This window comes from Equus quagga, chromosome 19 (genome assembly GCF_021613505.1).
Source record: "Equus quagga isolate Etosha38 chromosome 19, UCLA_HA_Equagga_1.0, whole genome shotgun sequence".
Lineage (NCBI taxonomy): Eukaryota > Metazoa > Chordata > Mammalia > Perissodactyla > Equidae > Equus > Equus quagga.
Window position 1 is genome coordinate 8,560,698 of NC_060285.1, and position 24,889 is coordinate 8,585,586.

General features: G+C 36.5%; 1 protein-coding gene across 3 annotated transcripts in view; it reads right to left on the reverse strand.

The window, feature by feature from the left end:
• Positions 1-24,889, reverse strand: part of EP300 (E1A binding protein p300) — a 74,491-nt gene that overhangs the window by 33,756 nt on the left and 15,846 nt on the right. For 2 of the 3 annotated variants that reach the window (XM_046646024.1, XM_046646022.1), the window contains exons 2-8: positions 20,193-20,830; positions 11,946-12,122; positions 10,571-10,832; positions 9,811-9,924; positions 7,663-7,908; positions 1,677-1,770; positions 969-1,106 (exon numbers count right to left, since the gene is read on the reverse strand). In XM_046646024.1, the coding sequence (XP_046501980.1) occupies positions 969-1,106; positions 1,677-1,770; positions 7,663-7,908; positions 9,811-9,924; positions 10,571-10,832; positions 11,946-12,122; positions 20,193-20,830 (1,669 nt within the window). The remainder of the gene's footprint in view (positions 1-968; positions 1,107-1,676; positions 1,771-7,662; positions 7,909-9,810; positions 9,925-10,570; positions 10,833-11,945; positions 12,123-20,192; positions 20,831-24,889) is intronic. The other variant, XM_046646023.1, reaches the window with a different exon arrangement.

A 24,889-nucleotide genomic window follows, 5' to 3' on the forward strand; every position in this document is an offset into this window, starting at 1 on the left:
GATGATCAATCCCAAATAATCCATTGCCTCTGTCAATTCAGTAAAAGTTCCTAAACAACTTGATTATCACAAAATAAGTTTGTTTTGGTTATTCTTTATTAATTTTATTAAAATCTCAGAATTTTCTCCTCATCAAATTCTATTTCTAGTGCTATCATTTTAGAATTCCTAAATGAAACTCAAGTATAACTGGAAGGCCAATATAACATAAAAATAAAGATGATAAAAGATAAGCTACATGGTTCTAAGCCAATAAAAAATATGGATGGAATTAAGGAGACCCCTAAGTGGAGTAGAAATGAAAAAAAGACCGCTTTCTCTAAGAACAACAACGCTGCATGTTGTTTGAAGTGTAAGCTCTGTAATCAGTGAGGTCCAAGCTCTAGCCTAATGATACTGGGTGAATTACATTTTACCACTCCATACGCCTTCCCTCTCCTCCATCTGACAAAAACTCTTTAAAGACAGCGTTTGTAAGGCAGAGTGTCTGGCATATATCAACTTCACAACAAATAGTGCAGCGGTATTTCATAAACCATTGATATGTGCACATTTGGAGGACCGGAAAATCACTCAGCCAAGTTTAACACGTCAACATAATAAAAGCTTTGCTAGGGATAACAGAAGACAGTGTTGTCACTGCCATAATCTAATGAGCTGAGATCTAGTTTTTCTTTTAAAATATGAGTTTTGTAAAGGCAGTGACACTAAAATAATTTTTAACTAATATATTGATTACTGTCACTAGGCAGAATAGTTCACACACTGTTAAAGCTGAAAGACTCCTACAAATGATGGTGAGAAGTCGAGAAGCAGAGAATAGAAGAAAGCCACAGAAGCATAAGTATTAGCAGCAACAGCCAGGTTATAGAAAATCAGTAATATTCCTCTTGTGGTTAGGTGCCTGCCAGATTAGAAGTATGTTGACATGCTAACTCTTTATCAATAAGACATGCCTACAATCTTACAGTTTGTGAACAAGATGATTTCGAAGGTCCTGAGTAATGTCTTCATGCCATTGTTTCCGAATTCCAGTACTGGATGGTTGAGCTGCTGTTGGCATAGGACCCAGAGAGGTCACACTGGCATTTTCACTCATCATTGGGCTTTAAAAAGGAGTCGTGAAATAGTTTTAGTGAAGAAAGGTAGAGAAAGAAGATCTCAATTAAGTAGAGCTGACAGTGATGACTGCAATGGGTCTGATACACTATAACAAGTCTATTTACATTAAGAAGTCTGGGGAAAACAGTTTGTATATGTTTGTACGTGTGTGAGGGAACGAGCTAACCCACAACATTTCATTGTGTGGAAGGGAGGATGAAGTCTTGGGTTTAAAAGACTACATTTTGTGTTATAAGACCAAGCTGTCATTTTGACACAGCTTACCCCAGAGAATTCACTGGGTAATGGACTAATTCTTAACACTGGGATAAAGTAAACTTGTTTTTTAAGCAGCTGCATACTTGCAATGTACATACGGGAAGGTGCAGGTTACCCCCAGATAAGTAATATAATTTCAAATAAGATTATAGAAAGCCTAAAGTGTGTACTCAAATATACTATTTGTTTCCATTCATCCAGGCTACCTTCAAATGAAAGAAACTAAAAAACTCAATTAAGGAATTTTAACAAGTGTTTAAAACATGACACACGGTACAAACCAAGATAAAACTTACTTTTGAGAATTTATGGCTGAATGCAACATCGAGTCAGAAAGAAGATTTGACGTTTGAACCCCTACACCTCCATTTACTCCCATAGGACTAGCACCTAGGTCAAAAGAAAAAACAAGAGCGATTATTTGAAATACTAATAAGAAGAAAAGAGGTGAGGGGGAGAAAATTAGGGGGAAAAAAAGCTACGAAAGTGCTAGAAGAAAATATCAAAAGAAATTTTTATCCTTTCAAAACTCTGAAGCCATAAGGACAACATTTAGAAATCTTAGTAATAAATAAAATAATCACCATAAATGAAGTCAAGAGACAAATGACAAATCAGTAAAAAAAAAAAAAAAAAGTACTAGCAGCACATATAATGATTGTTAGCAATATAATTAGCAACACATATATAAAGGCTAATTCACGAAATACCTTACAAACCAGTAAGAAAAAGACGAACAATCCAATACAAAAGGAACAGGCAATTTATATAAAAAGAAATACAAGAGCTTAAAAAATGCAAATATGCTGGATTGCACTTAAAGTAAAACCTAAAGCAATACATTTTTCATGTATGAAATTGTGAAAACTTTTTAAAGTTTGAGAATAGGAAGTGTTGAGAAGAGTGTGGGGAAAGAAGAACTTTCCTTGAAAATTTACAGATGTGTAGACTGACACACCCTCGGAGGGCTACGTGGCAACTGCTAACAAATGAGGAATTTCACGCACATGTTCTTTCACTTAGGATCTCCACTTCTGATATCCTGTCTCACGGTTATACTCATATACGTATGATGAACGTTTAAGTACAATCATGTTAAAAGGAGCAAAAAAACTAGAACCAAAATTGTTTAGGGAACTGAACTATACATGAATACGTTTTCATAAACACAGACAATTTACCTAAGGAGACAGAAAGAAAGTATGTACGATGATCCCAAAAAAAGGGCAAGAAAGGCAGGGTTGGATTTAAGATAAACAATTTTTATCGAATACTCCTTCAAACTGGCTTCAGTAGTTCTATGTGCATATATTATTTCTTCACTAACAATTTTAATAAATATTCTATTTCTTTAAAAACAACCAACAGCAATATTCACACCAAACCAGATTTTCATGTGGTTAAAAAAAATTTCTTTTGGATGTCTAATTCTATTAATATATCCCTCATGGTATTTTAGTTAAAAACAAGAAAACAAAACTTTCCATTAAAATGCAAGTAATTGGCTACATCTGTAAACAACGTTTTATGAAGAAAAGTACGGTTGCCTTCTTTCATCACACTTCCTAAATGCTTAGGCAGAACTTTGCTTCTGACAGCATCAGGCCAGCTCCGAAAGTGCTGGAAGTGGTCTTTTTAAAAAGAGTTATGTTGTCCACAATTCTGTATTTAACACTGAAAACACTCCATGTGTAAATACTCATTTCTAGAAGAATTATGTACCCTTACTATAGACTTGTTTTATTGGTGGCAATAGTATGATGAGGTAAAAGAAAAAGTGATTACATCATATATCAATTTACTTATCCTACTGCCTTCTGATGACACATGAAAACAGTAAAATATTCTCTCCAAAGGCTCCAGGTCCATTTAATATTCAGCACTGATTGCAAGTAATGGCTCAATCATAGCTTGAGAAGGAATACCCTTACAGAGGCTAATATTTAAACCCTAAGGGTTAGCCTTCACCTCAGAACACAAAAATGTAGGAAGCCAGACATTAGAACAAGTCAGAAAGAAAAAAATGAACAAAAACATAATTCATGGTACTTAAAAATCAGCAAGAATATATTCTTGTTTGCTAAGCCCTAAGAAGAATCTCATACTAATAAAAATCTTCATAGAATAAGTAAAATCAATAGGAACTACAAGATTAAGAACGTGGTCAAATATGGTCAGGGAGGGCTTACAGTAAAAAGCTCTAATTTTGGGCTCCGGAGGGGATTCCCTCTTCCCTTCTCTGCTATAGTCTCTCTAACCTGCTATATGTAACAGAGATCCTAGTTTTGTCTACTTAATCACTTCCCTGCCCGTCCAGACTAGCGATGTTTGAAAGTAGAGACCATGCGCCGTTAGTATGTTTTTTTCAGCACACAGCACATGTGAATGAATGCTGCTAATCATTTATTCAAATACCCTTGTCATTCACAAGTACCTAAAATTTATAACTCAGAGTGTTCCAGCATTACAGCCCGTCCTGCCAGAGCAGGAGACACATCTAGAATCCCAAGTCGTTACTGTGCACACATTTTCCCATGGAAGCATTGGTATAAACGTTTGCTCAGGTGCTTTAGCCTAACCAGCACTACACCTCAGCTAAAGATGGTGTGACGTAGACCAATAAACATAAATACCACTTGTTCTAAAAATCTGATGCTTGGGAAAATAAACTAGAGATCTTATCTACCAAATAAGTGAGATATAAAACCTTTACAAGAGGGTACAAAGCAAAATTCAGAAGTTCTTGATAGTAATAGCTTCAGTTTCCATAATACAGCTGAAAAATAGCTAACGAATAATTTGAAGGTCAACAATAAACACAGAGATTAAGAATACTGAAAAGCATAGTTAAAGGCAAATAGAGAGTCCCAAGAAATTTTTATGCTGAAACTAAAACCTGATCGTATACACACCACCACCCATGACATATTATGCATACCAAACATGTTTAACCTGGATCTAATTATATGGAAACAATTATACAAATCCAAATTATGGGACAATATAGAGGGTTCATCAAAAGTCAATGAGTGATGAACAAAGAAAGGTAAGAGCACTTCTAGATTAAAACAGACAAAAGATACAAAATGAAATGAATGTAAAAAGCCTTGACTGACTTTGGAGGGCAACTGGAGAAATTAAAATATAGATTGCATGTTAGATGACATTATTGAACAACCATTCAATTTTGCAGACATGATACAATATTGTAGTTGTGGAGAAGAATGTCATCACTAGGAAACATCTGCTGAAATAGTTAGAAGCAAGTGTTAGGATAGCTCAAATCCACACAGAAACAAAGCAAATGTGGAAAAAATGGTGAAAATTAGTAAATCTAGATAAAAGTTATGTATACAGTCTTTAGTGAATTACAATTTTTAGGTAGGTTTGAAAACTCCAAATTAAAATTTAGGAGAAAAAAATGAATTCATAGAGGGAGTAAGAAGGCACCAAAATACCACCTGTACCCTAAACTTGCAACGAGTATGAAGGAAGAACATAGACTATTTTAAGTCGCTGTCAGGGAGGATACACAGATGTTTTAATGGCCCAAATTTCCTGATGAAGTTTTCCCCTAGATTTCTAATTACATATCCAATCTGTCCCTCTTGGCAGGGCCCCCAAGAATCTTGTAGGGTTAAAATGAGTGAGACCTGACAGCACCAACTATTTGGAGTCTACTCTTGGAAAAACATAAAAGATAAACATTTTAGGTTGCTGAGTTAATGAAATAAGCAAGTTGCTTTTGTTTAGAAGTGGGATAAAAATTTTGTACTGTTGGGGGGCACAACATAGCTACCAGATAGGTCCAAATTTGAAATATCCTAAAATAAAGTCCATTGGTGAAAGAAAAGAGAAGTGAGAAGAGCTTGGTTTAGTAGTTCAAAATCATAAAAGACATCAAAAGAGTAAGAAAATATAGTTATCATTCTAATTTGAGTATTTAACAACTGTGTATTTCTTTACTCTTTCTGATAATAAGGCGCTAGACTAAGGCCAAGTTATGACTCCAGAGCCATATTTCTGATCATCATCAAAATTATTATATTCCTGGTAAAATCCATTATAAAACTCTCATAACGATAGAAGCCTTAAAGGATCACTTTAAGCACCCGAAAAAAACCATTTTTAGCAAAAACCCCTCATCCAAACATCACCCAAAAATATAAAGTTTTGGTTAAAACTAATAAATTGCTTAAGATTTTGGTGTGAAGCGAAAAACCAGTCACATGTTCATAACATGCAATAAATACTTTCTTAAAACCTCCCTAAAAACTTCTGAGAAAATTACATGACTCAGTCATGGTGAGTCCATTTTGATATTCATTTCCTTTATTTATTATCTGGGCTTTAGGGAACACATAAAAAGAAAATGAAAATACCAGGGACACTCTTCAACATAAACATATAGGACTAACTATTTTTTAAAAAGGCTTTGGTGTAAAAGGAAAAACACTTTTTAAGTAGGCCTTTGCCAGTTTGGGCCTGTGCCTGATGAACAGAAACCACAAGGATGTTATAGGCAGAAAAGCAAGAGTACTGTTTTCATATCAGTTTTCAAGATGGGATCTAACACAACAAAAGAAATAAATGAGGTATTCTGGAAGTTTTGGCTCATAATAATGATTATTACTAAAAAGGTACCATTGACTGAATAACAAGAAATAGATGGAAACTTGATTAATCTTAAATGTAATCCTAAAATAAAGAAAAAGACACTGAGAAAGAGGAAAGAAGAAATCACAAGAAGCTAACATTTAAATAATTTTGTAGCTATACACAAATGTACAGACACAGAAGATACAAGAGAAGATGAAAAGAGCTAAACTAGGAATTATACACAGAAATTTGAAAAATTAATGGAAAATAACCAATTATAAAAATGAAAATCCAGGCCAGGGGTAGACAACAGCATTGGGTCAAGATCCTAAAATACAAAGATACACTCTGCATAACATCGAAAAGAGAGGAAAAAAGCAATCGTAAGTGGAAAAATAAAAAAATTTAAAAGAAAAGAGAAGGGTGGGGTTGCAGGGGGGGGAGAAGTCCTCATATCTCTTTCCATTTCTAACCCCTTTTCATGTACTTCTAATATACGAGAGCTTGAAAACAAGCCTGAAAAGGTATGCTCACTCTTCATCTTAGTTTCTGGTCCAGTTTTTTAAACTCCTCACTCAATAATTATTTAACAACTTAGCACCGTTTGTTGTAAAATAGTGTACATTTCCTTAACAACAACAAAAATTAACAAGATTACATTTTCACAAGGGTAGTGTGTCCAATTTTGTTTCCTCATTTAGAATCAAACGATAACGGGCAGAAAGTAAAGACCACTGCAAATATCAATAAAGGATGAAAATGGATTTCAGAGGAAAAAGCATGGTGGATTATTCAGAATCAGACTGTTTTCTAGTTATAGAAAACTTCATCAGCAAGAACAATTTGACAGTAAGAGGCAAAGTATTAAAACTCACAGACTTACTAGTGCTGGATATCTAACTATTTAAACGAAATGGCTTAGATGTTCACCTGCCTGACAGCGAAGGGATAATCACACAGCAAATCTCCTTTATTTTACCATATAATTAGAGAAAAAAAAATACCCCAAATTAGGGTATCAGAACACTGCTCATTCTTCCCCTTCTCTCTCAGTCACATCATAGTCACATAGGTTAGGCAACCAAGTACATTTAATCAACTATTTCAAAGGCACACTACTCCTGCTGTGAGATACATGGAAATCTGCATTAATAATAACCACACCCATTTCTATACATTTCAAACCAAAACACAACAATTTCTTAGTGCAGTTTAAATTAGCAAAAAAAACCCCCAAAAACTGGGAACCTAAATGTCCACCTGTAAGAGACTGTTCTATACAAAAAAATACTATACAACCATTAAAAAGGATACATTGGGTATGGAAAGTGAAAGACGACAACATTATTAAAGAAACTGTTATAGAATAGCATATGGGATCCCATTTCTAGAAATATTAAGCTCATATGTGTTTTAAATAAAAGGATTAAGAAGGATATAAATCAGTAGCAGCTGTCTCTGGTATATGGATTACACGGGGACTTTCACATTGCAATCTTTAAAAAATTACTTCAAAAAATTAATCACTTAACAAAAAAACTAAGGAGGGGGAGAGAGAAACAAATATAGAGACAGACACACATACATAGAGACTAAAATAAGCTAAGGAGTTAACCCTGCATGTTACATGCATATACACACATAATCAACATCACATCTGTCTCCAGGAGGACACAAACTTACTCATGTTGCTCATGGGCCGCATGCCTTGGGGAGACTGCCCAGACTGCTGATTTTGCTGGTTCTTTGCCTGCACCTGGGGCTGCGTCGGCATCTGATTTACTTGATAGGGTAGTCCAAGAGCTGCATAGGCTCTTTCTATAGAGCTGGGATCAATCTGACTAACAGTGCTTAGGCTGGGGGTAGACTGTTGACCCACACCTAGAGAGCCAGTATTTCCAAGTCCAACTGGTGCTCCAGTCAGAACTGCTAGAGAAGACAAAAGAAATGGTGTTACAAAACATTAAAGACGGTACGGAAAAAAACCCAACATGTTTAAGTGAATTAAAAAAAACCAAAATTACTGTTATGTGATTGTAAAACATCTCAGTACATGCATCTTGTTTCCCATTATTTCCTTGAAAAATTTTCTAGATGTACAACTGATTGGTCAAAGTGGATCGTTGGCATGAACAGCTTTTGATCCAAAATAACCAAAAGCCCTCCCACAGGCTGTTTCAATGTTCCCACCACCAATGTATGAATGTCTCAGAGCCATGCAAATGCCAACACGAGGTAGCATCATTTTTGCCAATGTGATGGAAGAGAAATAGTACCTCATTTCATTTAACAGTGAATTTTTTTTTGGAGCAAGATTAGCTCTGGGCTAACATCTGCCGCCAATTGTCCTCTTTCTGCTGAGGAAGGGTGGCCCTGAGCTGATATCTGTGCCCATCTTCCTCTATTTTATATGTGGGATGCCTGCCACAGCATGGCTTGGTAAATGGTGCATAGGTCTGCGCCCAGGATCTGAACCAGCGAACCCTGGGCTGCCAAAGCGGAACACGAAAACTTAACCACTCTGCCATGGGCAGGCCCCAACAGTGAACTTTTTGGTATTTCCTCCCTCTAATGAATTGTCTATTTCCTAGTCCCAATTTTCTACTGGGCCATTTATGATTTTTTTATTAATTTATGGAATTTAATTCCCTTTTCATATGCTGCACGTGTATTTCCAAATTTGTCTTTCAATCCTAAATCCTTAAGTTTTGTTTCTAGAGAAGAGGTATGGTAGCTGCACTTACAGCTTTCTACTTTTGACTTCTTTTTTCTCTAAAGAAAAGCTGCTCATCACATGCCAGGTTTTAAAAAATACTCTCAAAAATTTTTTCTTTCTCTTAAATAATCTCAAATTATCTACATATTTAGATCACAGATATAAAAGAGTGACTCGCCCCATGTCAAAGCAATCATCTTTTAAGTTTTCATGAATTTAAAAATGGAGCATAAATTCACCTATTGTTCTTATAAAGAATGACTATTAAAAGTTTTTGGGGCCTGGCCCGTTGGTGCAGAGGTTAAGTGTGCACATTCCACTTCAGGAGCACGGGGTTTGCCAGTTTGGATCCTGGGTGTGGACATGGCACCGCTAGGCAAGCCATGCTGTGGTAGGCGTCCCACATATAAAGTGGAGCAAGATGGGCACAGATCTTAGTTCAGGGCCAGTCTTTCTCAGCAAAAAGAGGAGGATTGGCAGCAGATGTTAGCTCAGGGCTCATCTTCCTTAACAAAAAAAAAAAAAAAAAAAGGTTTTGGATCTTATTTTAAGTAATAAGCAGTTTAATTCTAACCTCATTAATATGAAGTTAATGGGAAGTGGAAACAACCTAGTATAATAGCACTAGGCAGTCACAGGAACTTCACATAATCAAAAGTACTCTTTGTTGTTATTAGTGCCATTGAGTAGATTCCAACTCCTAGCGACACCGGGTACAGCAGAACAGAACCCTGTCCAGTCTTTTTGCAGTGCTCTGCTGCTATTCATAGGGTTTTCAAGGCCAACTGTTTTTGGCAGTGGGTGGCCAGGCCCTTCTTCCTAGTTTGTGTGGTCTGGAAGCTCTGCTGAAACCTGTCTACCATGGATGACTCTGCTAGTATTTGAGATACTGGTGGCATAGCTTTCAGCACCACAGCAACAGGCAGCTGCCACAGTAGGACAACCAACAGATGGGTGGTGTGGTTCCCTGACTGGGAAACGAACCCAGGCCATGGTGGTGAGAGTGCCGAATCTTAACCACTAAACCACAAAGTACTCTAAATCCCACCAAACTGCACTAGTGAGAGTCTAAGAATACTTTTAGTATAAAAGTGTCAAAAGATTTAATCACTTACACTGTTGATTTCTCTTATCCCCAGCATTTTTAAGGGGAAGACACACAGGACAATCATGCCTTGTACAATTCTTCCAGTGTGAAATGATTTGTCGAGAAGATGCACAGTGTGCCACTAAAAAGAAGAAAAATTATTTTTTCAAATGCAGGCTATATTTTTACATTAGTATCAGCTAACTTATTGATCACATAACAAATGTTAAAATGTTATCAACTCGTTTCATCTTCGTACCACACTTAAAGATAGCTATTAGTACTCACATCTTATAGTTGAGAAAACAGGTAAAACTAGTTAAGTGATCTGCACAAAGTCACAGAGTACCGAAAGTGGGATTCAAACTCAAGCAATCTGGCTCCAGAGCCCATCTTTTCACCACCAAGCTATGCAATCTACTTTATTCTATTAAATATCTATAAAAACAGATTTCTAATCACTCTATAAATACACAAATTGTATTATGGTGGGGAACACTGTTTTAGCATTTGCCTACAAGATAGTTAGCAAAGGCTCAATAATATTTAAAATAGGCTATGCTGGGGCTAATCAAAGCCAGCAGGGATCATCACAAAATGGAAGTCCTTTAAAACTTCTCCCACCACATCCCTAGATACTCACAAAATGATAAGTGAATTTTATCATATCCTAATATAGAGTAAGACATTATCAGTAAAGGAGTCTCAAAATAGAGTTGATCACATTTTTTTCTCTTCTGACTGTAAATCTTAATCGCTGAGCACACAGACCCTTTGAGCCCACTCACCTTGGCAGGACTTGCCTGACTGGCAGTGTGTCATGTGGTTTAAGACGTTCTTCATTGTGCGACAATGGGGAAGGTTGCACTGCCTCACTTCCCCATTAGCCTGCTCCCGGCGCTGGCACTTGTGAGCATGCAAAAGGAGAACAAGCTGCTGCTGGATGAGCTTACGCTTCTCTGGATCAGCTGTGTGTGCTCCAGAACCCATCCCTTGGGCTACTGGAGTCACAAGGCCTGGCTGCTGGACCTGCGGGGCCTGCTGTTGGCCCTAAGGGATAAAACCATAAGTATACATTTAATATTAGGTGCCATCGTGTGCTATCTCTTTAATAAATACAGACTTGGAAATTTTCAATTAAAACCTTTAAATACAGTCTACTGTATGCCAGACTCCACTTTTTGACACAGGGGATTCCAAGAAAAATAAACAACTGCTCCTACCATAAGCAGCTCAATTTAATAAGCAAACAAATTACTACGTTACTAAGTGATATAATCAAAGCACGTATAACATACAGAGAGCAAAAGAAAGAGAAGGACATAGTAAATTCCAGCGGGAGAGGGAAAAGCAAGGAGTGTGTAGTGAAGAGTGTGTTCCAAGTTAGGTTTTGAAGAATAATGAAGAACTTCCTGGGAGACCAAGCAGGGGCCTAAGGTGAGTGAAAATTAGTTTTTGTAAAATCTGGTTTTTCAAATAAAAAAGTAAACATCTCTGGGGACAGAAATGCCATGTTTTATTCATCTTCATATCTCCAGTACATAGCAGAATATCTGAAATAAAGGCGTTTAATGAATATATGACACAAAGCAAAAAACTAAAACATCCGAAAGAGAAATAAAATATGTATAGGACAATTTTTTCCAAAGCCGAACGTGGACTACTTGACACATTTACAACTAGAAATAGTTTTACTTTAGAAAAACAGCAATGTTAGAAGCTTTGGAGATTTTTTCACAACAAAAATCACTGATTAAAACAATGTGTAACTTTGAGAGGGCAGTTACTTTTGTGTAGGGGTATCAGATACAATCAGTAGATATGGTCACTGAGACTTGGAATCCTTCGTCAGAGTCCTTCCCAAGAAGAAAGGATTTCCCTTTCCCATCCTATAGAAATGTTCACAAGCAGAAGCTGCAGAGCATGGCAAGCCCCAAAAACTTACACTGTAGCAGCCCCATTTGCTCCTACTTGGACTACCATCCTTACTAATTAATACAAGTAAAAGAATACCATGTGAAACAGAAGGAAAGCACACGCCTCTCTGATCACAGGGGCCATTCATTACATCGTAGTGTGTACAGTGCAAAGCATGAAAGTTTAACATAATTCTTTTGTTTAAATGCCAGTTTGAGACAAATTCATAGATAGATTACTACCTACCATGTTGGGCATTCCTCCACCAGGAACTGCCTTTTTGTCCATTGCAAATGGAGATAAGCTATTTGGTAATACAGACTTTGTCTGAATCTGGAGACCAAGGCCACTGGCTCCAATCTGCTGTCCAGAGTTCTGAGTGTATGGAGAACCGTAAGGGTTAGGGTTGTTCATCATTCCCATCTAAGAATAAGAAATAGAAGAGAAATTAAATCTTGTTCTCTACATTAATAGAACATTACTATTCTACTTCCTAACTTGTAGAAACAATTGTAGAGGAAATCCTCTGCATTTATAAACAGACTGTAGAAGTATGCTCATGAAAATGCGTTTTCAAGATTATGATTTAAGGGTCTCAGGTACAGCAAATTTACAGAGCTATTTTCTGTAAATATTTGAGATAAATATGTTTTAGGAAAACTTACAAGCATTTCATTTAGCTATACGTGCTAAGCAAGGTTTGCTGTTCGTCTCCACGTTTAACAAACTAAATGCAGTTTCATGAATGTACAAACTATGGCTTAGTAAATTCAATTCAAGTCATCCCTAAATATATTAGAGTTTGATATATAAAAGCATTTGAATGCTTATTCCAGCATTTTGTTTATATAAAAGGTAGAAAACTGGTAGTTTGGGGGATAGATCCTTTTTTATTTAGGGACACGGTGGCAAAGTGATTTTAAAACTTTTTGAATCTGAATCCTTTAGGTAGAGCATACAATCAGCAGAGTCCACACCATTCCTTGCTGTCTTAAATCTAGCTGCTTTATCCATTATATTATCTGCTTGGCTCTCAGAGTAATTTGAGTTTCTCCGCAACCCCTATGTAGCTTAAGAAGTAGGGTTTTTTTCTGTGTTTACATAAGTCCATCTGGAGCCATCATACTGTATAATGATTAATTGAAAGAATAGAGTATTAATTATTCAAAAGCCAAATGATAAACATTGCTTTACTGATAACAAGGCTGCAACTTACAATTCTATTCTTCCATGTGAGATCCCACTGTAAGTCAATCATCACCCACCGGAAACAGAGCAAGCACTCCAAACAGAAACTAAGGACACTATAGCTACTGCCCAGTTTAAAAGGAGTCATACTAGATTTCTCTCCTTCTCAGCCAGATCCAATTCCATCAAAGGGTCCTTCCAATTCTACCTCTAAAGAAATACACACCCCCCCATCCTTAAAACCCTTCCCATGTACCCATGTCCACTCTCACTCCCTTAATACAAGCCCTTCATCACAGCTTGTGTGGACTGTGTCCAACAGGTTTTCTTGCCTTCTGTCCTTTTTTCTATTTACAAAAGAAAAAAACCATGCTATACCAGAACCTTCATGATCTTCATGAGGCCTGACTACCTCTCTCCATGGTATCCTATCTCCCGTACCAAACAACCTGCAAATCCGAGAGCATCATTCTTCTTTCATCTCCAGCATTTGCCTTAAGCTTTTCTTTTTCCCTATAACTAGGCAGTGACATACCCTCCCTTCCTATTTGACTCCTGAATGCTAACCTGTAAAGGAAACAAAATACTAAGTTCACAAAGAGGCAGTCCAATTTTCATTTTTTGTTGCTTGCTTAGTTGGTACAACTATAACTAAGAAGCCGCTGTAGATCCTACTCATCCTTTAAGATACATTTCAAAAATTACCATCCCTGTGAAGCATCTGTCTACTGCTCTAGACAGCTAAAGAGCTCTTTTTCTACCCTGACACAAATGTTCATGCCTTTATTTATAATACAACACAGGTGATAAAATAATCTGTTAAAATGCATGCCTCTTCTATCCTGACCATGCACAAAAGGGAAAGAACCTTACTTGTCCGTTTATCCTTGTAGCCCCATCACCCTAAACCGATTGACAAAAGAGCTCACAGACTCAGGAAAACAGAAATTATAAAAGTCATAAAATAAATAGAATGAACCACTATAAATAAAATTCAGTTCTCTAAATCATATGCAGTTATCGACAATCTGCAAATTCATATGAATATGACACCTTTATTAGTTCAAAGTTGTGCCTATAGTGGAAAGGCAAAATAATAAAGAAAAAAAAGAAAGAACATTTATGCTTCACAGGTAAGATTAGAGACTAGGACTTAAGTAGCGTGCCTGGTGCTCTAAGGACAGCAGGGAGTGAGACTGAGAGAAGTGGCACAGTTTGGGTGAAAGCATACAAGAAGGGGGCAGCCCGAAAGGGAAATAACCAGAGTAAAGAACTTAGTGATTCAGTCTCCAACAATTGGAACTTCCTAAGTGAATGTGGCCAGTTAGATTGTAGAGACAATTAAATACAGAAAACAGGCTTAAACGCAATTTTGGGTTTCTTCTGGTAGTTTTGAATGTAGCTGCAAGTGCTGCTGCTATATATGCTTTTAGGGTACTAATATTTACACTAATACAGTTCCAATAATATGCACGTCTACACCTGGGGGTGTTATATTTCACTTGTGCTTCCTATTAGCATAGAAATTCATGGTAGACGTAAAATGAAAGCCATTTTGTCACAGAACCTGCATGACAGACCACAAAAGACCAACAGACAATAGATTATGCTTTTAAGAGTCCATTATTTACATATATAAAATGCTGGGATCTGTAAGCTACCTTGATGTCTCTTGTTAATAAGCATAATGTCTTTATTCAAATACATCCCAGCAAATTCTGGTCCTTCACATCTGTTCACATACATACTGTCTTGCCTACCTACACCAACTGAATTTCAACCAGTTCCTGACACTGCTTGTTCCCTCAATCACGACGCATTACCTAGAAACTCCAAGTCCATTCTATAGCAGACTATGGCCTCAAATACACAGGCTGCACTGACTACTGGTCAGCTGGCAGTAATTTATTCCTGACACTTCTGGTCACTCTGACCAACAACAACTCTCAGGTTTTTGTTTTTGCGTCTCCCTCAGAGTTCTGCTGCCAGTGTTGGAAAATAAAATACAACCAATGCCCCATCCTTACCCTTTCTATCTCCCCAGCCCTCACTACTCACTAACAAACAGGAAGGGAATATACTGTACTGAATTTCTATTATACTGCAGTTATTTATTTGATCTTGTTCCCTTCTGTATAGCTAATGTGATCCCGATGTCCAACTACTCACCACCTACCTGGACCACAGTGATACAGATACCCACCTAAACTGAAAAGGCAGAGGACCAGGAAGCCACAAACAGTACTAGGCAGCTAAACAAAAAGGACCTATGGGGGACTACATTTTCTTTCTTTTTAAAAATATCTGTCTCTACAGGTTGTTTCTAAGTTTTCAATATATTAAAAGCAGAAAGGGAACACAGGGACACAAAAAACACACGATAGTGACAATCATTGACAAATAAATAGAAAAAATAAAAAGTAGTACCCAAAATATAAAGAATATAAAAGTTTAACAACATTTAACACAGGGACAAAAATCCCTTAATAAGACTTGCAGGCACCACAGCAACAAACTAATACTATATGTGTGACTCCAAGATTCACCAAATAATAAGAACAAAATTAAACTACATTCAGACATTGCCTACTAGATTCGATAAACGCCCATGTTACATATCTGTATCTAGGTTACATGCCAGGCACTATGTTAAACACCAGGGGTATGATGATACACAAGGAAAGGGATCTCTCAGAACCTACCCCAAATCCTAAACATGATTTTTCAGATTCATTCCCATTAATCCTACACCATTGCCTTAGTTTAGGGTGCCTCATCACTCCATTAGGGACTACTCCTCTTAAACTGATATTGCACACCTAAAACTACATCCATCTAGATTGTAAATTTGGGCACAAGAACCTCCTTTTTAAAACCCATCAGAATACAGTATTTAAGAACTGTCTTTCCCTCTCTCTCAACATGGATTCCTCCTCCGTCTTACACTTAATACCCCTCTAACTTGTCCTTCTGGCTTTACTCCTTGCCTATCCAAGGACACTCAAGTTCTGTATCAGAGATGCAAAAGAGATCAATCATTGCTCTTACTTTAAAACTTTACAGGCTAAATACTCTTTAACATCACATGCCAAAGACCATCACAACATCACAAACTGATGTTAATTTTAAGAGAAGAGCTCCAAAACTGACAACAACATAGTGCTATCTCCTCAAGAAAACTTTAAAGAGAAAAGGAAAGAAGGAAAAAGAGAATTATTCCTAAGGTCAATGCTCATTTCAGTGAAGTCCAGTGTTTTTTTCCTAACACCAATTTCACTAGTCACAAAGCATATAAAACTTGGATATGAATTCATCCAGATGCCAGGTAACACACACCTCTTCATAGCACGTGAGGTAACCAGAGTCAGAGGAAAGGGGGCTCTAGGATTTGTTTTCTTCCCCCCCCAGATGTAGGACTACAGAGAAAGAACTGAAAGTAATATATAAAGATGCTCCAAGGTTGTGTCTGTGAAAGGGCCAGGGATCACTAAGGCAGGATTATAGAAAACAGGCATGACTCCTGCTCTTACAGGTCTCAGTCTAGCAACGATCACACAAATATAAAGTTACAACTCAGGAGGTGAATGCTGCTGCAGCAAACACAAAAACCTGGTATTTGTTTTTAGTTGTGTAGGTTTTGTCAATATGTGAATCATAATAATAGAATGACAGTACACTACAGTGATGAACAATGTGCACTTTTAATTCAGAAAGAAAAGATGACTTCTCTGTAACACTCCTCTGACTTTGTTTCCTCACCTGGAATAAAACTATCAATTCATATGGTTGATGTTAGGATGAATGGCCCTAACACATATTAAATATCTATTAATATTCAGGAGCTCCTTAGCATTTAGAGTTTAACACTAATTTAGGTATAATTATTCTGTCTGATATTGTTACTTAATAATTTTCTGGATTTTGTCTCCTGAATCATAACAAGCTCTTTCATAGAACAGACTTGTTTTTATTTTCTAAGAAAAGAAAGCAGAAAACAAACAACTCCAGAATATTAATGAACACTTCTTGAATAAAAAGTCCTTAGTTCCAAAGAAAGTAAACCTTCCATCAAATTTATACAGCATTAATCCACTGAAGTCTCTACTAGTAGCATCCCCATATTCTCTAGCCAACTGCTGTTCATGGGGTTGGTAGATTTGATCTCCCCCATTATAGCCGAGAGCTACGCCTCTAGAAGATTCCAGCTTCACTACATGATGTAGGTTTGATTTCTCCCCTACCCCATAAAAATGTTTTAAGAACATCACAAAATGGGAACTACAATAATACTAAGCACTTGCTACTACTCCTACTGTAATAATAAGGGTTTACTATATGCCGCTCACAAAGCACTTGCTTATATTAACTCATTTAGTTCTCCAACAATCCTATGGGGTAGGTACAGCAAGCAACTTGCCCAGTGTAAAAGCTACTATGTAAGTGGCTGAGTCCATTTTTAACCCAAGCAATTCTGCTCTATAGTCCACACCAGTAACTATGATTCTTTTATTAGTTAATTTCATCTCTTCATACATAAAGGATAGTTGTTGGGAAAAGACTTTTCAAAGTTTTTTATTTCTTTTGTCACCAGCATTTTTGAGGAGGCAGATATAAAGTCTTGTGAAGTTATCAGAGAGTGAATCATGATTAAACCGAAGAGGCTTGTGGTACAGCCTAGATTCTAACACAGGTAGCATGGTTCAAAATCTGTGCCTTTCACTGTACGCTCCTGAATTACTCAGTCAGAAATAACCTTAAGACATAAAACATTTTGTGTTTGATTATTTTATGGTGACTCCAAAATTAAAGATTAGGGTAAAAGGGAGTATGATCCAAGTTTCTTTCAATACATCAGAGTCAGACTTTTGATACAGTATATTGTTATAGTAGTAATGACACAACCTGCCTGCACGTTTTGAACCACAGATTTGTCCACAAAAAGAACTGTGTACAAAAGCCACTGTCATTTGCCAACAGGGTTCAAGTTATCATGTCTCATTGAAAATTTCCTTGTCTTAATTCCTGATTCTTAAATATCATCAGGACTGTTAAGAATTTTGGAAGAAATATAATAAATATAATCAACTCTATGAGGTAATTTTAGGACCTGGTACTATGGAAGGACAACTGCTAGTCAACAATTTGAACATCTGACTTGAATTTATTTTCATCTTAAATGGGAAAATATAGAAAAGGCTTTTTTCCTGCCATAAAGAGAAAATTGTTTTATGAAAGTACTTACTTGTATATTATTTGGGTATCTCATCCTAAACCTTCATAACTCCAAAAAGTTCATTTACTAAACTGCTATAAGTGCTTTATAAGTATCAACTTCTAAAATATAGGTGGGACTCATTCAAAACAAGGAGATATTTTAATAAAGTTTTTATGTCTGAATTCTCCCCTCCCACAAAAACATAAGCTCCACAAGAAATGGAATTTGTGTCTTTTTTGTTCACTGCTATATACCCAGTCCCTGAAACAATGTTGATGCAATTTGTGATTTAGATTACAAATAAAACAGTGCCCTACTTCCAGCCTAGGCATTCTCCTTTCCTTACTTTACTTTTCATCATAGCACTTAACTGAAATACTATAAATTTACATCTCAATATGCACACTAGAAAGTAAGTTCCATGAAGTAAGTTTATTCATTGCTCCATCTTCAGCACCAAAGCTAGGACTCAGTAAATATTTAATCACTTTAGTGAAGGTTTACTGTCTGTCATCCCTCCTCTCCCCACAGGAATATAAACATCAGAAGGGCAGGGACTCTTCCTTCATGGCTATGTTCCTAGAACTTAGAAGAGGTACCTAATAAATTCCACCTTCTTGTTTCTGGTTCTCATTCCAAATATTCTAAGTAAACCACATCAACACAGCAACATAAAAGTGCCAGAAAGGGAGAATCTACAGAGCAGGTAGGGATGCCAAACAGAATCCTTTCCTAAGTTGTCAATATTCTTTACTGCATAGCAAAAAAATATTCAAGAGCTTTCATATATCTACACGTGACCTCAGTCCCCCGAATCCCAATTCATCCCTGTGTCTTATTTCATCCTTGAACTCTTCCACCATCATGATTCTTAGGAACACAAAAGTCCTAACGCCTACCCAAATTATTCGTCTTACAGAGAAAGCTTGCTTCTGGTTCCTTGTGAAAATCTTACCCATCTCCAATATCACTTTCCAAGCAAAGCTATCTCTTTCATTCAACAAATATTTACTAACTACATGCCAGGCACTGGCAACTACAGTGTGATGCCATTTTGAGGAAAAGGAACAAAATATGCGGAAAAAATATGAAGGCTTAGCATCAAACATATGCTTATAATGTCTTAATTATACATACAGAGTACACAAAATGTTTTTAAAAATATATTTAGCATTCTTTACTTAATAAAGCTAAGAAAGTAGGTTTTTTAAAAAAGAAGAAATTTTCAAACAATGGACAAAATTAGGTTAACTGGAATACCTGGAATGTTAGTTGAGGTTTCATAGTAAACTAATGCACCTAAATTTCCATCAAATAATAAGGAAAAACAATATTTAATAAATCTTTTAGAATAAATAAATATTTCTCTTAAAAACCAGGGACATCACAAGCAGTGAGACCAAAAGTCTATCTGAAGACAGTATAATGACAGCTATCTCAAAACTGTATTTTTATAAGGAGGCTATGATGGCTGAAGTGGATTTAGAAATAAGATGAGGGGCCAGCCCCATGGCCAAGTGGTTAAGTTTGCGTGCTCCACTTCGGTGGCCCAGAGTTTTGCCGGTTCAGATCCTGGGCGTGGACATGGTACCGCTCATCAGGCCACGCTGAGGTGGTGTCCCACTAGCACAACCAGAGGCACTCACAACTAGAATATACAGCTACGTACTGGGGGTCTTTGGGGAGGAGAAGAAGAAGAAAAGAAAAAAAAAATTTTGGCAAGAGTTGTTAGCTCAGGTGTCAATCTTTAAAAAAAAAAAAAAAGTAATGAGATGAGATGAAAATACTCTAATACTTATGCCAGAGATAACAGCAATTAGCTGGCAATCATTTGGAGCAAACTTTGAAGGTATACAATACCAGTCAGTTGTAAAACAAATGTTTTACTTAAATTTAATATAAGAGCTTCATACAATTTGTGACAACAGGGTAGATCCTTAGCATACAGTGTGTGGGGAAAGGCAACACAATGTAGAAAGATTACACATGAATGGCAAAGAATAAATGACTAACTGACCTCAAGCCCTCTCTCCATCACTGGAACACTCAAACACATACCGATAGTGCATACAAACCCAAACTGCTCTTACCTTAAGAGGCTGGGGGCCTCTCAATCCTGTTTGTCCTCCCATCTGGGGAGAGCCTTGCTGCAGTGACTCAGTCATTAAGTTGCCAGCATTTCCCATGCCTGGGTTTGGGTACTGCATATTAGGTCGCCCCCGGCCTGCTCCAATTGAACCATTCATGACTTGATTAGGCATCATCCCCTGTCCATTGCCTGCAGTCAACATTCCAGGATTCATGCCAGCATTCATCCCTGTGTTCATTCCCATCGCAGGTTGATTTACGGGACTGTTCATCATACCCGTTCCGGACGGCGTGGGACCCTGATTTGGTCCACTAGTGCCCATCCCCATGTTGGGAGAAGTCAGGCCTGCCTGTGCCATTGGGCTTTTGACCATGCTATTTATCAAACCTAATCCAGGACTGTTCTGTTGGGCCTGGCTGGCCATGCCTTGGCCTGGGCCACCAACTCCCATATTGAGGTTAGGGGAACTACCAGACCGGAGCAATTCTGACAGCTGTTTATGTTTAGAGGCTGCATCTTGTACTATACCAAGACTTGTCTGAAGCTGATTAATATCACCACCATTGGTTAGTCCCAATTCTGTAGAGGTGATCAATTCATCTGGTAAGTCGTGCTCCAAGTCAAACAGAGAGCCAAAATCTAAAACCAAAGAGGAAGATAAAGATTAAAGTTTGACAAAATCAAAATTACAAATTGTTCTATATTTTGTTCTCGATAAGCATAAATATCATTTCTAAACCTCACTTCATGGAATTCTATCTATACGTATTGCAGTTTTTCATTTTATACTAAAAAAAGTTTTTGTTATGTATGTATTTAAAAATTGGATAATATTTGGTTATGCCAACAAGTTTAAACACTTATGAACTACCTAAAATAAGACCAAGGAGAAAAAGATTAAACCTTAGTACAGCACCAATTACATGAGTTGCTGAAAGTTTGTATTGATAGTCATGAAAAAAAGATACACAATTAAGTTGTACAATATTCCAGAACTCCTTAGAAGAGGTTAACATAATCTACACACAAACTAAATTCAGAACAAAAGATTTAAAATATTATTTAATAATAAAGAAAGACAACTGATACCAAAGATCTGCCATCTGCAGAACACTCAGTGTGAACTCTATGCAGAGAGCGCTGTCTACCACTCCATATCAGGTTCTCATCACAGTGCCTGCCACAAAGTAGGTCCCTGATCTGAGTGAATTTGCTTTCACTTGAGCTCAGCCTACAGATTACTTTTCCTTAATCAAAACCTAGCTGGAATAGGATACAAAACCATGCCTCTAGCTCCTTCAACAACATAGAAACCACCTCCACCCCACCCCCACCAAAAAGAGAATACAAATTATAGATTAACCCAGCGTTTCTCAACCTTAGCACTATTAAACATTTTGGGCTGCATAATTCTTTGTTGTGGGGGAAAGGGGGACAGTCCCGTGCATTGTAAGATACTCAGCAGATCCCTTGTCTCTCCTCTCAATGCCGGTAGTACCCCTACCCGATTTGTGACAATGAAAATTGTCTCCAGTTAGCACTAAATGCCCCTGGAAGGGCAAACCTGTCCCTGGTTTGACCTGTTAACAGCATTGACCCTTTATATAGAGATCGAGATGTTTGAGTTTTCCTTCCTTTTAATTCTTCAAGTAGTTTTCACATTAAAAAGGCATTACTGGGTATTTAATGATTAAATATACTTGAATCTACAACTGATTACCCTATTAAAAAATAGTCTATCCCCTGAAGACAAGATACCACTTTAATAACGATCTACTTGGTCCAATTAACCTCAGTTTCTAAGTACAACTCTTCCTCTATGTGCCCTTCTATCATGGCACTGAAATTATCTGCGTCTGTCTCTCTCTCTCTCTCTTCCCCCCGCCATCTGTTCTCCCTCACCAACCCCCACCCCACTCATGCACCCAGACTGTACTTCTTTGGGAAGGACATGTCTTACCACTTATACACCAACTCCTTGCCTAATGCCCAACACAATTAAGCATCCAGTCATATTTTAATTGAATTGAATTGCATCCCAGGATCTCAAGACATGATTTAGAGAGGAGACTTTTACAGAACTATTTTCTTTCCTTTTGAAGAATCCTATGTGCCCCTCCATTGCAAAAATAAATTGTGCCTTATGAATAGTTTTGGAATATAAATAAAGTTTCAAATAAAATTTATCTGACACCACTACTCAAAGACAATTGCTTAATATACTGATATATTTCCCTCATCATTTCTTTCTATTTACATAACTCACAAAACTGGGATTATACATACTTTGAGAGATTTTGCATTCTACTTTTCCCCTAAAGTATACAAAGAAATATTCTATCAGCATATTTTTAGTGTTGAATTTCTAGGAAAAAACTAAAATAATCTCTAGCCATTTAGAAATTTAAAAAACACATATACATAAGTGATAAAGAGGAAATCACAAAAGAAACTGAGTAATAAAAATATGACATTTCAAAACTTAAAGGCTTATGTTAGAAAATAAAACAAAAATAAGTATCCAGGTTATTATGTTATAAAAAGAATAGGAAGATGATGATGACAGATAAAAAGCAATTATCAACACAAGAGAAAAAGAGATACAACTGAAAGGGTATCAAAAACCAGAGGTGGTTCTTTGAAGAGAAATGAAAGATAAACTTGTGGGAAGGTTAAGGAAAAAGAAATTAAAAAGAGAAAGCAATGCCACTAATCAACTTGATGCAAAAAAATTGAAGAGACAAAAAAAGATAAATTCCTGAGAAAATACTCACCAAACCTTAATTAAAAAAAATTATCAGGGATAAATCTCCCAGATTCTCCAACAAATCAACTGCATAAAAGGAAAAAAAAAAGGAGAATGGGAGAAATTATCAGAGATTCAACAACCAGATATAGCTTGTTTGGCTCCTGATTCAAACCAACTGTAAAAACATATTTTAAGAAGAGAATCAAGGAAACATAAACACGGACTGAGTGATGGGTAATACTACAAAATTATTAATTTTGGTGGGTGTGATAATAGCATAGTGACTATGTTAAAATAAATCCTTTTAACTGAGAGACATATATTGCAGTATTTCTGGTGAAATGACATGTCTGGGACTTGCTTTAAAGCACTCCAGCAAAAAAAAAAGAGGAGAGGGAATGGTGCAAAAATACTGGTAACTTGAAGTAACAGGCCCATGGGAGTTCCTTACACTATTCTATTAAATTGAAATTTCCCATTTAAAAAAGTTTAAAAGAAGAAGATACGGCAAGTCTGAATAACCCTATTACTATTAAAGAAAATGAATTATTGCTTAATCTTTCCACAGAGAAAACATCTGATCTAAGTGTTTTTACATGCATGCCCTACTGAACTTTCAAGGAAAAGACAATTCAACCTTACACAAACACTTCTAGAAAATAGGAAGAATATTCTAAAAATCACACATGGTCAGTACAAGAAAAGAAAATCATGAACATAGAAGAATCCTTAAAAAATGAGCAAACCAAATTAATCACTGTTTTAAAAATGTAATATCGTGATCAAATTGGGATAATCTCAGGAATCCAGGGGGAAGGGATCTGTATTAGAACCTTAGAACATTTATAAATGTCACTCACCATATTAACAAAGGAGAAAGAAAATATACGATTCATCTCAATGGTTGCAAGAAAAAGCACTGGATTCCATACCCAATCCAATAAACAAAACAAAACAGCACTCAAGAAACTGACAGGAACTTAAATTGATAAAAAGGTTTCTTCTAAAACCTAAAAACTGACAGCAAATATGCCTAATGGACCAACGTTAAAAGCAGTGTCTTCAGCATCAGAACAAGACAGATACCCACGAAAGCCAGTTCTATTCAGCAGTATAGGATTATCTAGCCAAAGCAATAATACAAGAAAAATTACAAGTAAAATGACTGGAAAGGACAAAGCACAACACTGTATGCAGATGATATATCAACACAGAAAATCCAAACAAAGAACTGGAAATAGTGCAAACAAATTAAATTGCATTTTCGTACATCAGCAACAAAAGGAAATAATTTTTAAAATACAATTTAGGATAACATGGGGAAACAGAAAAAAATCTGATATTATGTTATCATAAAATACGTGTTGTGAAAGACTACCTAATTAGAATAATCTGAGTACAAATCCTGAATATTAAAGACATCAATTCTTCCCCAATATTAATCTATAGATTCAATGCAATGCCAACCAAAATCCTAACAGTTTTTCAGGGAATCAGACAAGATGATTCCAAAGTATACACAAAAAAACCTAGTTTCCACCTTTCCATAATAGGAAAGTACCTATTTCATAGGTTATTCGTAAGGATTAAATGAGTTAATATATGAAAAGTATTTAGGACAGTGCCTGGCACATATTAAACACCATGAAAATATTATCTATTATTATTATTCAATGGAATTATTACCCTATTACAGGACAAGACTACCTTATAATAATGAGAGCAAACTTTTATCAGGTATTTTCAATGTGTCAGGCACTGGTCTTCACACCTCAATAACTGTAATATTCTTCGTAATCCTCTCAACAATCTCAGAAGTAGATAACAGCCACATATGCAGAGTTCACTGAGGAGAAATCAACTTCAGTAATACAGAAGTCTTATTCTAGGCTCTAGAATCTTGAGGATTTTAATTTAACCTGTACTGCAGCCAAATCTGCTGTACTTGG